Raw genomic sequence first — 14,794 nt, forward strand, 5'->3', positions numbered from 1 at the left:
TAAGGCCCAGGGTAGTACTAAGAAAACAATCAAAAGCTTTTGTCATTGTAGGAAGAATTGAATTTTAATTTTAAAAGCGTGATTGACAATGTTGAGTTTAGTGAAAATGGTCAAGACCCAGATACATCTATTCATAGTCCTTTATAACGTACTGTAATTGGGATATCATATTGTTTGAGTAGAATTTTGAGATTAACAACTGTGTTATTATTTTAAATGAAATATTATACTCATCTAGAAAAAGAATAAATGATTGTAGCATATATTTTCAATAATCATACCTAAGGAAAGATTCTCTGTGGAACTACGGGACCCTCGAGGAGTATTGTTGGGCATCCACTAGCATCTGTTCATTGCTTCATGCTTCAGTCATTGGGCACATCCTGTGAGCTGAACCCTGGCAACCAGGATTCAGAAGCAACACAACCTGGCCCCTGCTTTCAAGGACTTCTGCCTAACAGGAGTGATGGCCATGAAAGTACATGGCCCAACACAAGGGAAAATTCCTGTAATGAAAACCTCCACAGGGCAAAGTGGGATCACCTCACTACGTAGGAGGCAGGAGTCCTGGAACATCGCATAGTGATGGTGATGCTTGAGTTCAGCGTTGGAGCTCCCCAGGAGGCCACAGGCAAAGAACAGCACTCCAGGGAGGAACACTTAGCCTATGCAAAGGCACAGAGCCTTGAAAAACGTGGTGTGCGGAAAAAGTGACAAGTAGTTTAGTATGGTTAGTACGGTTAAAAGAGGGCTTTTAAGAGGTTGGTTGGGGGGTGGCTAGGGAGAAGTGAGGCTAGGGAAGCAGGCCTGGGTCAGAATGACAAGCGGCTAAGCTAGGATAAGGAGGGGCATGGACATAAAAAAAGACAAAATCGTGTCATTTGTGACAACATGGATGGACCTTGAGGGTATTGTGTTATGTGAAATAAGTCACACAGAGAAAGACAAACACCGTATTATTTCACTCATATGTGGAAGATAAACAAACACACAGAAAAGGAGAACAGACTAGTGGTTACCAGAGGGAAAGGGGGTGGGGGGAGGGTGAAAGGAGTAAAGGGGCACGTATGTATGGTGACGGATAAAAACTAGACTATTGGTGGTGAACACGATGCAGTCTACACAGAAACTGATATATAATAATGTACACCTGAAATTTACACAATGTTATAAGCCAATATGACCTCAACAAAATAATTAAAAAAAAATAGAAGGGGCATGGAGGGGGGTTCTGAAGGATTTTTAAGTGGGCAAGGGGCAAGAGCAGATTTGCATGTTAGGAAGATTCTTCTGCTCATCCCTCATGGAAGATGGCTGGGACTGTGGCAGGAGGAGGCCGGAGGCAGAGGCCTCGGGAAATGAGAGTGCCTGACCTAAGGCAGCACCAGTCCAGCAGAGCTGAGAAATATTTGCAAGTTAAGATCCATATAACTTGGAGACCAATGGGGTGTGGTGGGTAAAGGACCAGAAGCAAAGATGACTACTGGGTTTCTGCTTGGACAACTCTGTGACTGGTGGACAGAAGAGTGAGCTAAGACGGGGAAGGTGGAGATGGGAGCAGGTTTGCGGAGAACTATGATTTCAGTTTTAGATGTGCTGAATTTGAGATTCTGTACACTCAGGAGGATAGCTGGAAAGAATATGACTCCCGCCACACGCTGAGCACTTGCTTTACACCACGCACGGCAGTGACCACGTCCAATCCTCACACCACCGTGATCTTACCACGAGGAACAAGCTCAGAGATGATAAACAACCTGCCCAGGGGCACAGAACTAAGCGAGGGTGGGGCTGGGATAGAACCCAGGTCTTGTTTCTAATGCTCTTTCCACCGTGGTGATCAGCCATGGCTGCACGTCACAGCCACCTGGGGAGCTCTTACCAAAACCCATCCCAGGTCCCGCTCTCAGAGACTATGATTCTGAGCAAGAGCACAGAAGCAGTCTCGGTTGGAGATGGAGATATGAGGTCCTTAGTGTACGTGGAGTTACGGAAGCAAGGAGTGTGGGTGAAATCAGGCAGGAGGAAACCCAGAGAGAGGGGGAGCCGTGACAAGCCTCAAGAGCAGGGCTTTAGAGAAGGAGGGAGTGGTGGACTGTCAAACAGGACTGAAAGAGTAAGCTCCGTCAGCGTGCGCGGAGTTCATTGGTGTGAGCGTGTGAGAGGTCCTGAGTGGCCCCTTGGAAACAGTTTCCGCAGATGGGTCGTGGGAAGCTGATAGCCAAGGCTCAGGGAGTCAGTAGGAGGCAACAGAGTGGCAACATCAGGCTATCAAACTGCACGTGGAGCCCGGCAGTGAAGGGAAAGGAGCACGTGGGATCACACTGCAGAAGCTAGAGAGGTTTATTAGTTAGGATTGTGTGTGTGCATGCTTGCATGCATGTGTGTAAACAGAGGAGGCAAACTTGGGTTTTTACTGAGGCGAGGGAATCAAGGGAGAGGAGCTCAGGAGAGAGGAGAGAAGAATCCAGGGATAACCGACAGGGCAAGGTCCCGGGCCATGGGGATGGGCCTCTAGAGCTGGTGGATGATCAGCCTTGGATGAGGGGAGGGACTTAGACACAAAGATACAGGTTTCCACAAGCCCAGAGGTGGGGATAGGAAGTGGCGGAGAGAATGTTTGATGGTTTCTGTTTATGAGGTACAAAGTGAGGCCATTGGCAGAATGACGGTTGACGCCCAAATATGACCCACAAACCCCAAGTGAAATTGAAGGGGGTTTCCTGGATCCCTTTCCCCAACTCATCTTCACCTCCAAGGTCATGGCTCTGACTCCAACCTTCATGCCACTCGGTGGCCCCATGGACTTGGGTTTTTGCCTGCTCTCGAGGCCTCAGCTTTTTCTTATTGACTTTGCTTTAATCCTCCTTTCCAGTTTTTAGCAATCCTATTGCCTCAGATGAAAATGTGTTCACCCTCTGTAGTCCCTGGAAACCACCACCCACCCACAAACACTCACCTGGGCACAGGCAAGCCAGGGCCAGCACCTCACTCTTACCCCCCAAGGGGAGAGGCAGACAGGGGATTGGTCCCAATTGTAACTTGATCTAACCTTTGCTTTACAGTGGACTTCATTAGAAGGCCGTGAATCCTTACAAATAAAAGGGGAATAATTCCTTCAGATTCATGACAGGATTGAATGCTTTTCTGAAAGGTCAGTAATATAATGTTGGATTTGAGATTAGAATCAGATAGGGAAATAACTAGCAGGGAAAAGGTGTGATGTTGAAGAAATAATTATCACAGAACTACATTTTAAGTAGGAAGTCCTCCACCTCTGCTTTTCTCCTCAAGTATTTAGAGATCACGGATAAAAACTCAGAAACAAACTAAAGGTGCAAAGATATCAATAAAATACAGGCAGTAAAAAGTTGGATCCACTTACACTTTTGAATCCTGCGGCATTGGGGGTGACTTTATATGAGAGCAAGAGAGAGCATACTTTTTCTGGCTGATCTTGATGAGTGCACTCCGAGGGCAAAATTCCTGTAATAATACCAAAAGACTTCATTCAATTTAAATCAGAAATGGCCACATTCAGATGTAATTTTATTCTAGCTCAACCCATTATAGTAGCTACATTATCCTATTCAGGGTGATACTGAAGAGTGCAGTTTAAATGCAGAGCCTAGCTTGATAATTATATGCTGGATAAAAGTCATCGTTGAGTCCTGTCACTTCTCCACATGCTGGATCACTTGCCAAGTCCATTCACATAAGATGCACGCGTGTGCGTGCACATACACACACACATTCCTGCATATAATCCCCTTCATTCCCATCTTTATTTCAGCCTTGGCCATCTTTTTTCTGGACTCATAAACTATCACCACCACCCCTTGCTGAATGCCCCATCTTCAGCCCCAGGGGTCTCCCAGACTTTCTACCAGAACTGTCTTCAGCGTCCATCCCTCAGCCCATGCCATCTAGTCGCCAGGGCCCCACTGCCCTGTGGGTAAATTCCAAGTTCCTTCTTGGGCTCTGAGGCTCTTCCTCAGGTGTCTGAGGTCACCTGCTTCCTCTCTCCCCACACCCTGGGGCCCAGGGACATCGCTTCAAACATCCCTTGACTGGCGCTCTCGTCTCTTGCCTAGTAGCTATCCCCAGAGCAGGGCCACATGTCAGAAATGCTTCCCCACCTGCTGCCCTTCCAGGTTGCTTCTTTATTCTCACCCAAACAGCTCCAGGAACCTCCGTGTCTCCTGGTTGATGAGAAAGCACCCCCTTCTCCCTCTTGTTCTGTCACATTGGATACAGTGCTCCTCGGGCCACTGGCTCTGATGGTCGTCACCCTTTGCCCTTAATCCTAAAATTCATTTACCATGACCCCTCCCTGATGGATATACCTCATGCTACAGTCAAGAATTGACTGGATATTTTTATTCTGTCCACTAGGGCCGTCGGGCACGGAGTTTAGAGTGCAGGCCATGAAGCCAGACTGCCTGAGTTCAAATATCTGTTCTACTGCTGACCCTGTGTTGACGTAACCTCTCGGCTTCAGGTTCCCTGTCTGAAAATGGGGATGATAACAGTACCTCCCTCATGGTGTTCTGGGCATTCAGTTGGTCACTATGTGTGACTGGATTAGCACATGTGGCACATAGCAAGTGCTTAATAAAGTTAGCCACTCTTATGTTGCTTTGCTAGTCTATTTTCCAGGCATATTAAGTGGTCCATCAAGACAATGTTATTTCCATTAGAAACGTCACTCTTTCAAGTAATTTAAAAGCAGTTGTGAGAACCTTCTCTTCATCAGGGGCTGTGCTGGGGGTGTAAAGATGAGCAGGGCACAGTCCTTGTCTTTAAGGAGCTGGGAGATTGGTGAGGAAGCCAGTGTGGGAGGAGGGCAGTACAATGTGCCGGAGAACCCTGAGGGTCTCGGCAGCAAGTCACAGTTGGGCAGTCTTTCGGGTGGGTGACAGGAGTTTCATGAAAAAAAGACGGGGAGGGCAATCCAGGAAGAGTTAAAGCCCAGGCCCTTGGAAAAGCCCACTGTATTCAGGAAGCAGTGAGCTTTCCATGGGGCTGGAAACCAAGCTCACAGGGCAGGCGGGGGCTGGGCTGGAGTCATGGTGGGCTTTTCATTGAGGCTGATAAGAAGTGTGTGTGTGTGGGATGTCAGGCAGGCAAGTGACATCATCAGATTTGTAAATTGATAAAGATTTTTCCTAAAACTTTTAGGAAAAATACGTAGGGAGGAGGAGCAGTGGAGGGAGGGAGTGGTGAGGAAGAACCCGGGGAGGCCACTGAAGAACTAGAGGGAGCCCCCCAGCCATCAAATGTGGAATGAGAGCCCAAAGACCGTCTGCTGGAGGAGTGAGGAGGCCATGGCGATCTTAGCGAGGGCAGATTCCGTGCTGCAGAGTGGGCAGAATCCCGACCACAAGGAGCTGATGCACCAGGGGAATAGATCCAGCCAGGGACATCACTCTTCCAAGACATCTGGCAGTGCCAGGAAAGAGCCCACAAGACAGGCAGGGGTAAAAGAAGCCACTTTCTGCCTAGCGAGAGAGTCTTTTTCTCAACGAAAGTCTACTTACTCTCCGGTTGTTACACTTCAAAACTGTGTAGAATTTGTCTTCACCCACATCCTGATTCGGAAGGGCTATGACAATGGCAGGGATGTAGAAGTCAAATCCGTTGGGTATCACAATTTTGGCAAATACATAATCTCCAACCTGTGGAGGGGAACATATTTCATAGCCAATATTTTGCTCATTGATCTTATAGACAATATTAATATAAGCTTGTTTATAAGATGATTAGCAAATATTGATGTTAAAATTAAAATACATATTTTTTCTCAGTTAGAAGGAGTGTATAATTCCAAAATTCTCTGGGCTCATTGGTCCACAGCTGGAATTTTGTGATCAGTTTGGGAAAGCCCAGGTTAGCAGGACTTCTTCACCTGACAAGGGACCTGGGGACAGCCAGCAAGATGGCAAGGGGTCTGGAAACCATATCCTACAAAGACTGGTTGAAGGAACCTGGAACGTTTCACATGAGGACCAAGGAGAGATGTGAACAGTGCCCTCATGTATCTGCAGGGCTGTCACAGACAAAGGAGAGGAGCAGGTTTGTTTAACGTTGCTCCAAAGCACACACCTGGAATCCATGGGTAAAAGTCACAAGGAGAACTTCCCGCAGAAAGAAAATCTTGTGAAGGGGCATACAGAGACTGTCAGGGGGAGAGGGCACTGACGTGTGCTCTGGGTCTGGCCGGGGGAGAGCGGACCAGACAACTAATGTGGAATCCCATGAGTGCTCCCTGGCCACGTTTCCTCCTGGCTCCCACGACCCAAGAAACAGCAGCAGTAGGGCTTTGGGGGCTTTCTCTCCACTCTTGGGCCTTGGTGCCAGGATGAGGATAGCAGCAGGATGACGGACCTGACACAGCACAGCTTTTATGAATTATAAGCAGTTGAGAACACATCAGCCCAGCTCACCTGTGGAAAGCACGTTCAGATGGGACTGCATTACAGCATCAAGGTCTGGCTTCAATTGACTACAATGTCAAGGAACATACTACCTCTGCCCTTGTTATTAAATCCACTTCAATATAATCTTTTGCAGTTAAAATTTTAAGTCCCTTCCCCGGACCACCTATTGTCTGTAAAGTGACAGGGGCCTCAAGGCTCAATGCAAGCAAGTCTGTGCAGTCATGAGCTACTTAACAGGTGTTAGCAGATCAGGGTCGTGAGCAAAGAAATCACCAGGTAAGGGGGTCACAGGAACAGGCGCCACTGCTCTTCCTGCCTAAACACAAGCTTCTTGTGTGGCCCAACCAGATGCTCAGCACAGGGCCAAACAGTGGCCACGCCGTCCCCTGTTATCCACAACTCTGGGAATGGTGACAAGGAGCCCCCGGAACAGATCGCTGGAGCAGTACCTGGAGCAGCGGGCAGGGCATGGCTCCCCCCACAGGAGTGATGAAGGAGGTGGGCACCACCTTGGTGTCTCCATACCTGAAGCCCACCAGTGCGTGGGTGGGGCTCACACACTTCTTCACAACCCCTGAAAAGAAATCAAATTTAAAACCAAATATAAAGACAAATAATGCCTATTCCCTTAGGCTTGCCGCATCCTGTTGCCTCCACCAAATTATACCACTTTGCCTGTTTAAATCAATGTGCCCCTTTGATTTCTCCACAGATACCAGTGGATACTGAATGATGATGTGTACTGCGGTTGACCAGTTCCAAGGGGTGCGGTGCAGTGCTCTGGTTTGAGCACCTGCTGGGCTGGAAAGCCCAGAGAATGTACAGAAGCTCGTTCAGCCAGCATCACCAGCAACCATCCTGACAGGAACATGGTTCCTAGAAACAAATATCCCCTCCCTGGATACTTCCTACCAGCTGATTTCCTCATTTATTTATTTCAGCCATTTTTCCTTCTATAATACTTAGAGATAGAAAATCGTTGTTGTTAAATTGTGAAAGTACAAAAAGGAAATATGAACTCTCACCATGAGCTTTTCATCTAATAAATGATAAGGTAACTGAGTTGAACATGCCTCCGGGGCTTCCCTAAAATGTATAACCACAAAAGGAAAAAAGAAAAAAGAAGCAAGAAGTTTCCTTTTAGTTATACTCAAAGAGTTGATTATAACAGGAAAAGAAAATCCCTGTGTTAAGGTTCACATGGTTTGTCACTTATCCTAGTTGAAATTTACTTTCTCACGAAGAAGGGATTACAAATATCAAGGGGAAGTTTAGACTCCAACACTTCCCCGGGCGGTAGCGGCTGCACGCAGACTCCCGCTCAGGGACAGAAATGTGCCCGTCCCCACCGGGCTCCCACGGGTGAGTGCCCCGCCCCCCGCCCCCACGCACATGCTGGCCTCGGCCAAGCCCTGTGTCCTTTGTGGCAAAGGAACAGCTGCTGATTTTCATCTCGAGTCCACGTCTCTTGTTTTAAACGGCCAAAGAAATGAAAAGCTTTTTTTTTAAGAACACACACACACACACACACACACACACACAAACCAGTTTTACATTGTGTGTGTCTTCTTATGGACTACCATGTTGTGTTTAGTTTTTGAAATTTTTTTTTGTACGTTATTCACACATTTTCTACCATGAACTGACTTCATCCTTTGAGTTACAAAAACAAACACTACTTTTTAGAAAGAATTCTATTATGAACACAATGAGAAGCCACTCCTAACTGAGGAGAATGCTCACATCTCACACACTTGCGTGCCCCCACTCCCTCCCATGGTTCAGGGGAAGCGTCTGGGCTGTCAAGACAGCCACAGATTCTTAGCCTTTGGGACTTTGCAGAATCCAGTCTTAGACCTGGGATGCAGTTGCTCAGCTGTCTGCCTAAGTAGAGTAGTTGTGACAGAGACTGCATGGCCCACGACGTCTGAACCATTTGTTATCTGCCTTTAACAGAAAAAGTCTGCAACCTCTGCTCTAGATGATCCGACCTGGACTTTTTGTATGTGACTGCAACCTTTTTGCTGTTCCTTCCATTCTGTTTTCTTCTTCGTACAATCTCTCCAGATGTGGGCCTTTGTTCACCTCCAGAACCTAGCGCAGTTTCGTAGTCTAACTGCAGACCCAGCCTCACTCTGTTGACCCCCCCGCTGCCTGGGCTCCAGAGGCTGGAGGACCCAGAGCCGGCCTGTCAAGTTACGGCTCAGTCTCTGCCCTTACGGGCTCCTTCTCTACCTCACTAAGGAATTGCTACCATTTCCATGTCCTGCTTCAAGATGAGCTTCCATTCTTGGCTTCCATTACACTGCAGTTTTCTCTGCTCTCAGCCCCAGAGAGGTAAGACCATGTCTCCTGGCTCTGAAATGTCTCTGGGAACCATTTCAGAGGCCTGGGCTCTGGAGGTTGGAGCAGCACGCAGAAGCACCTCCACTGCTTTTGGTCTTTCTCCTGGTGGAGGCTTGGCGATCCCAGTCATCTTCCTGGGTATGAGTCTGGCTCCCCACCTCTCCCAGAGGGCTGTCCTATACCCAGGCCGGGGAAAAGAAGACACACTCCTTTTGAGATCCTCAGCAAAAACGTGGCCCATGCTCAGCGGTCAGAGGAATGGAGAAATCGTCTAAGCAGACAGCGCAGATCAGTTCGTTTGGTGAAAAACGCAGGAATAGTTCTCAATCTTTGCTCCGAACAGGAATTTCTCAGGCTGGAGAATGGATTTTTTACCTCTGGCTGTAAAAACCTTCCTATATTCACAAACCAGCTTAAATTCCATCTCCTGAAACAGGCGTTAGCTTTGCTCCATCAGAAGCGTCCCCTCCACCTGCCCCCTCCACTCAGTGTCATCCTACACATCTATTTGTCACATTTTCTTCTTCCTTTAGTCTCAGAGGGTTCCTTTCTAGCCCACTGTGCTTGTATTTGCCTTTTTGAATTGCTGTCAAATTTTAAATTTCAAGCAGTGCCCTCTACCCCCAGCAGAGGATGTGAATTGTTTACATCTCCTAAGAGGAGCTCTCACATGGGATGATAGAAAAACTCTAGACATGTAACTAACACTTTCCAATTTACAAAATACTGTATATTATCATATTTAATAATCTTATGGGGATTTTAAGTGTTTCAAATCCCATTTGGAAAGATAAGGAAACTGAGGCTCAGTGATTCCACCTTACTGAGGGCTAGTAGAGGAAAGAGGCAGACTTCAAAGAAATAAAAACTTAGGATTTTCTGACCCTAAATCATTACACCCGAGAAAGTATTCCATCCCCCCACCAGCCCCGCCTTTTCCTTCCACTGTAACTGTTCCTATGGCATAGAGCAGAAACCTTGCAACCTGGACTTTTCATCACTGTGAATTTCCTGAAGTAAAATGCTCCTTCTCACTGAACAAGAGGAAAGATGACCCAATTCCCACAAGTAATATTTAAAATAAGGTTTTGAAACGCATCTTCCTCCCTGCCTTTCAGCATCCTGATAAGCCAGGCTGTCAGCTTGTATCTTCCATTCTGAACAATGCAGTCATTCCTCAACTGGATAATCCACTCAGACCCCTGGAAGAGAGCTAGCTATATGGAAATCCCTGCCCTGATTCCCAAGGACGGCAGCAACTACCTGACCAGCTCTGCTCCAGTGTAGACCGGGCCTTAAGCAATGGACGCTCTGATCCAATTACCCCAAAGCCACCTTCTGCTGACGGACATCTTAAAGCCAGCTATTTTTCATTAAAAATGTTTAGAACAAAAGTTATCAGAAAAGGAGTCACCAATGAATATCATGCCTGTGATCCACAAAACTCTCTGTGGCCTTCGTTTTTGCGAGGGAGAAAACAGTAATGCATAGTGACGAGGTGATCTGAATTAACGTCACTAATGAGGGCACGTGGACATCACATGCCTCTGAATGGGATGCCCTGAGAGGGACATGACATCATTGTCAGCGCTTAGGTAGCATTCTTTCCAGGTATGCATAATCTGAATCTAATCTAACTCAAATTGAGGAATAGTCTATAAAATAATTGGCTTTACTCTTAAATAATGTCAATATCATGAAAGATGATAGAAAAGACTGGAGAATGATTCATGATTAAAGAAGACTAAAGAGACGTGTCAAGTAAATGCAATACATGATTCTGGGTTGGGACATGTACTAGGTAAAAAATGCTAGAAAGGCCATTATTGGGACAATTAATAAAAGTGAAATGTATAGATAAAAAGTAGTATAATGATGTTAAATTTCCTGAATTTTATAAATTTATTGTAGTTATATTAAGAGAATATCCTTGTTCTTGAGAAAGACACACTGACATATTAACGGTTAAAGGGGCAGGACGATGTTACCTAATCTCAAATAGTTCAGAAAAAATAATGTGTGTGTAGGTGTGGAGGTAAGAAGAGAGAGAGAGAATAAAATAAAGTAAGAAATGTGGCAAAATAAATGTGACAAAATGTTAAAAATTGGTAAATCTGGGTAAAGAGTATACAGGAGTTCTCTATTATTCTTACAACTTTTCTGTAAGTTTGAAATTATTTTTTATAAAAAATAACTCTAGGGGCTAGCCCAGTGGCGCAGTGCTTAAGTTTGCACTCTCCGCTTTGGCAGCCCAGGGCGCGCAGGTTTGAATCCCGGGCGCAAACCGACGCACCGCTCATCAAGCCGCGCGGTGGTGGCCTCCCACATGCAAAATAGAGGAAGACGCTTACAGCTGTTAGCTCAGAGCCAATCTTCCTCAGCAAAAAGAAGAAGATTGGCAACAGATGTTAGCTCAGGGCCAATCTTCCTCACACATACAAAAATAAATTAAAAAAATAATAATAATAATGGGGCCAGCCGGGTGGCACAAGGGGTTAAGTGCGCGTGCTCCGCTGCGGGGGCCCAGGGTTCGCCAGTTTGGATCCCGGGCACGCACCGACGCACTGCTTAGCAAGCCACACTGTGGCGGCGTCCCATATAAAGTGGAGGAAGATGGGCACGGATGTTAGCCCAGAGCCAGTCTTCTTCAGCAAAAAAAGAGGAGGATTGGCAGATGTTAGCACAGGGCTGATCTCCTCACAAAAAAAAAAATAATAAAAATAAAAAAATAATAACTCTATGAAGGTAGAGTTGAAATTCCCAAGTAAAGAAAAGATTCATTGACTTTGGGTGAGAGGGGAAGCACAAACTCATTACATCCAGTAACCCACGCACTATCATTTAATTCGGCTGAGTCAATATTTATTAACTAGCCACTAATGAAAATGACTGATTATATGACTAAATTCAAATGTTTATTTCCTCTAAACTGACTTATTTGAGTTTAATCTCAGCCACACATTTGAAATTCTCGAATAGCCAGATCCCACGCAGCTATTAGGAGTATGTGCTCTCTGCCTCTAATCGCATATTTAAAAAAAACCAGGGCAATAATAATTGCTGACATGGCCTCGGGTATTACATGTGGCTGTGGTGTTACTCCTGTTCCCTCTACTCCCCCAGATCACAGCAGCACGTCTTCTGCATTTTCTCATCACACAGGGATGGTGCTGGGGAAAAGTTCAAGCCGTCCTACTTTTCTCTGGGACCCTGGCCAGCAAACTGATCCCAAGCCCTAATCCAGCCATTTGGAATCCAGTCCTTTTCAGCATTTCCATTCAACTGCCAAATTGGCCTTGGACCCCTCTCCAGAGCTCCAATTCAGAAAATCAAGCAGGGTGGTCTCCTATGATCACCTCCCAGCAAATCCGAGCCCCAGAGAAATGGCAGGTTCGCAGGAGCTGCTCTTGCAAAGAAAAGCTCCACGCCTTAGCCTCTGAGCATCTCAGGAAACGTCAGTGTTCTAGGAAAGAACAGCTTGAGAACCTCTGGTCTCTGATAGCATATTATTATTCAACAAAAGAATCTTACAAAATAAAATATCTACCTGGAAAATAAAAGCCATTTTCATCACATCTTGCAATAACCTTCTGGCCTTTGAGGGGATCCAGTTTTTTTGATTTGATTTTCTTTGTTGGATTTCCTTGAAATTTCTGTTGCTAAAAAAGATAAAACATTAATAATTGATAGAAAAAGTCAACGCAGACAGTGAAAATCACAGGTGTGGGGTAGGTTGGGCTCTCTCCTGAGAATCAAGCTTTTGAAGAATTCCAGAACATGCATATACTGTATACCCACTCTGGAGTACTTTCTGTTCTATGTTTTTGGGAACAACCTTTTAAAACTGAACTGACATGGCAACCACTGCCCATAGGAAGTGAGACAGAATTTGCTGTCTAAACCTAATCAAGTTTTGTTAAAACAAAAAAAAGTCAACATTTTCCAGAGGATTTAAACAGGATTCAGAGTCTTAAAATATAATATTCAATATATCCATTATATAATCCAAAATGCAACATGCAAAAAAGGAAGCAAATATGTCCAATTCTCAAGGTAAAAAGCAATCAATAGATCACAATACTGAGATGATCCAGGTGTTGGAATAATCAGATAAAGACTTTAAATCAGCAATTATAACCATAATCCATGAGGTATAGGTGAATACTCTTGAATGAATATTTTCAGCAGAGGAATAGAAACTATAAAAAAAATAACCAAATGAAAATTTTAGAAGTAAAACATACAGTATCTGGAAGGGGTCAATGGCAGAATTGATATGACAGAGGAAAGAGACTTGAGGACAAATCAATAGAAATTATCCAATCTGAAGAACACAGAGAAAAAAGATTTTAAACAATGAGCAAGATTTCCTGTTCTAGATAACCCCTTCAAAGCCCAGCTCAGTTTTAATCTCTCTGGGAAGCCTTTACCCCCAGGCAACTTCAGAAAAAGCAAAGGAAAGGAGTGCTTTTGTTATTTCCAAATGGTACCATGTGAATCAAGGCTTGGAGTGAATGGGACAGCCCACTATGTGAAGAAACTGGGAGCATAATTTTTGATTTGTAAAATCCAACTCTAGAGTTCTATTTTCTATGCTTGATGACTGATCATTAATAGAAAAACCCAATCCCCACTAATCCTCCCCCCACAAAAAAACCCCAAAAGCCTCCATTCCACCCTCCAGAATAGTCATTATTTTTACTTCCCAATCAATTTAAGGACTAGTGCTCTTATAATGTAAATTTAAAATGAGTTATTAGAAAATAAAATAAACATACAGTGCTTTGGTTCCTGGATAAAATCTATTTAAGGATTCTAAAGAGCAAATAATAGCAAATGGGTTTGGAAAGAAGACAAGAATTCAAAGTACCACCAAACTGGTGGGGAGTTTACCATTTTTTCCCTCTGGTATTCCCTGGCCTGATCTGAAGGCAGCCCAAAACACAGAAGAGGGCACCTGGGTGCAGACAGAGAGAGCTCTAGGAGAAGCCCTTTAGTTCTGGCTTGAGGAATGGGAAAAGAAAGTTCTAATACTCAGAAAGAATGCAGACATCCTCCTTTTCTTTTCTCCATTCTCAGACCCCAGTCCCCAAGCAATCCTATGGCACTGGCAGCAGTGTTGGCAATGTGAGCCTAAAGGAGCCAAAACTCTGAAGGAGGGAAATCTTCTTGTCTGATTAGTGGCACTGTGGTCCCAACAGGGTGTGATGAATCCACATTGTTCTCTCTCTCTCTCTGTCTGGTTTCTCTTTGGCCCCAGAGGCAAGCACAATATGTGGAAGCATGCAACTGAGTTAGGAACGTAAAACCCCAGATTTCTGGCTGGAGGACCGGAAAGAGGAGCCGTAGGAAACCAGAAATTACTGGGAAGGTTATTTATATTAGAAAAGAGAAGGCCAAGTATTACCCCAATACCAAATCAGACAAAGAAAAGATCACAAGAAAAAGAACACTACAGACCTATATCCCTCATGAGTATAGATGCAAAAATCTACAAGAAAATATTATCAAACAAACCCAGCAACATATAAGGATTATACACAACGACCAAGTAGGAGTTATCTGAGGAATGCAAAGCTAGTTTAACATCCATAAATCAATTAATGTGATACTCCAATTAATAGAATAAAGGATAAAACCATATTATTATTTTAATGCATGGAGAAAGAGTATTTGACAAAATCCAACAGTCTTTCATCATAAAGACTCTGGACAAACTAGGAATACGTGGGGATTTCCTCAACTTGCTGAAGGCCATCTATGAAAAGCCTATGGCAAACATGATACTTGATGGTGAAAGACAGGATGATTTCCCCTAAAGATCAGAAACAAGGCAAGGTACTTCTGCCACTGCTAGTTAACATTGTACTTGAGGTTCTATCCAGTGCAATCAGGCAAGAAAAAAATAAAGGCATGCAGATTGGAAAGGAGCAGGCAAAATTGTGTTTATTCATAAATGATATGATCCTATATGTGGAAAACCCTTGGGAAACCACCCAAAAGCTACT

The 14,794-nt window shown here is 44.8% G+C and overlaps 1 protein-coding gene across 1 annotated transcript in view; it reads right to left on the reverse strand.

Moving 5' to 3' along the window:
- Positions 1-14,794, reverse strand: part of VWA3B (von Willebrand factor A domain containing 3B) — a 184,528-nt gene that overhangs the window by 10,286 nt on the left and 159,448 nt on the right. The window contains exons 22-25 of the mRNA XM_058534636.1: positions 12,334-12,445; positions 6,890-7,014; positions 5,541-5,678; positions 3,386-3,486 (exon numbers count right to left, since the gene is read on the reverse strand). Coding sequence (XP_058390619.1) covers positions 3,386-3,486; positions 5,541-5,678; positions 6,890-7,014; positions 12,334-12,445 — 476 coding nt within the window. The remainder of the gene's footprint in view (positions 1-3,385; positions 3,487-5,540; positions 5,679-6,889; positions 7,015-12,333; positions 12,446-14,794) is intronic.

This window comes from Diceros bicornis, chromosome 40 (genome assembly GCF_020826845.1).
Source record: "Diceros bicornis minor isolate mBicDic1 chromosome 40, mDicBic1.mat.cur, whole genome shotgun sequence".
Lineage (NCBI taxonomy): Eukaryota > Metazoa > Chordata > Mammalia > Perissodactyla > Rhinocerotidae > Diceros > Diceros bicornis.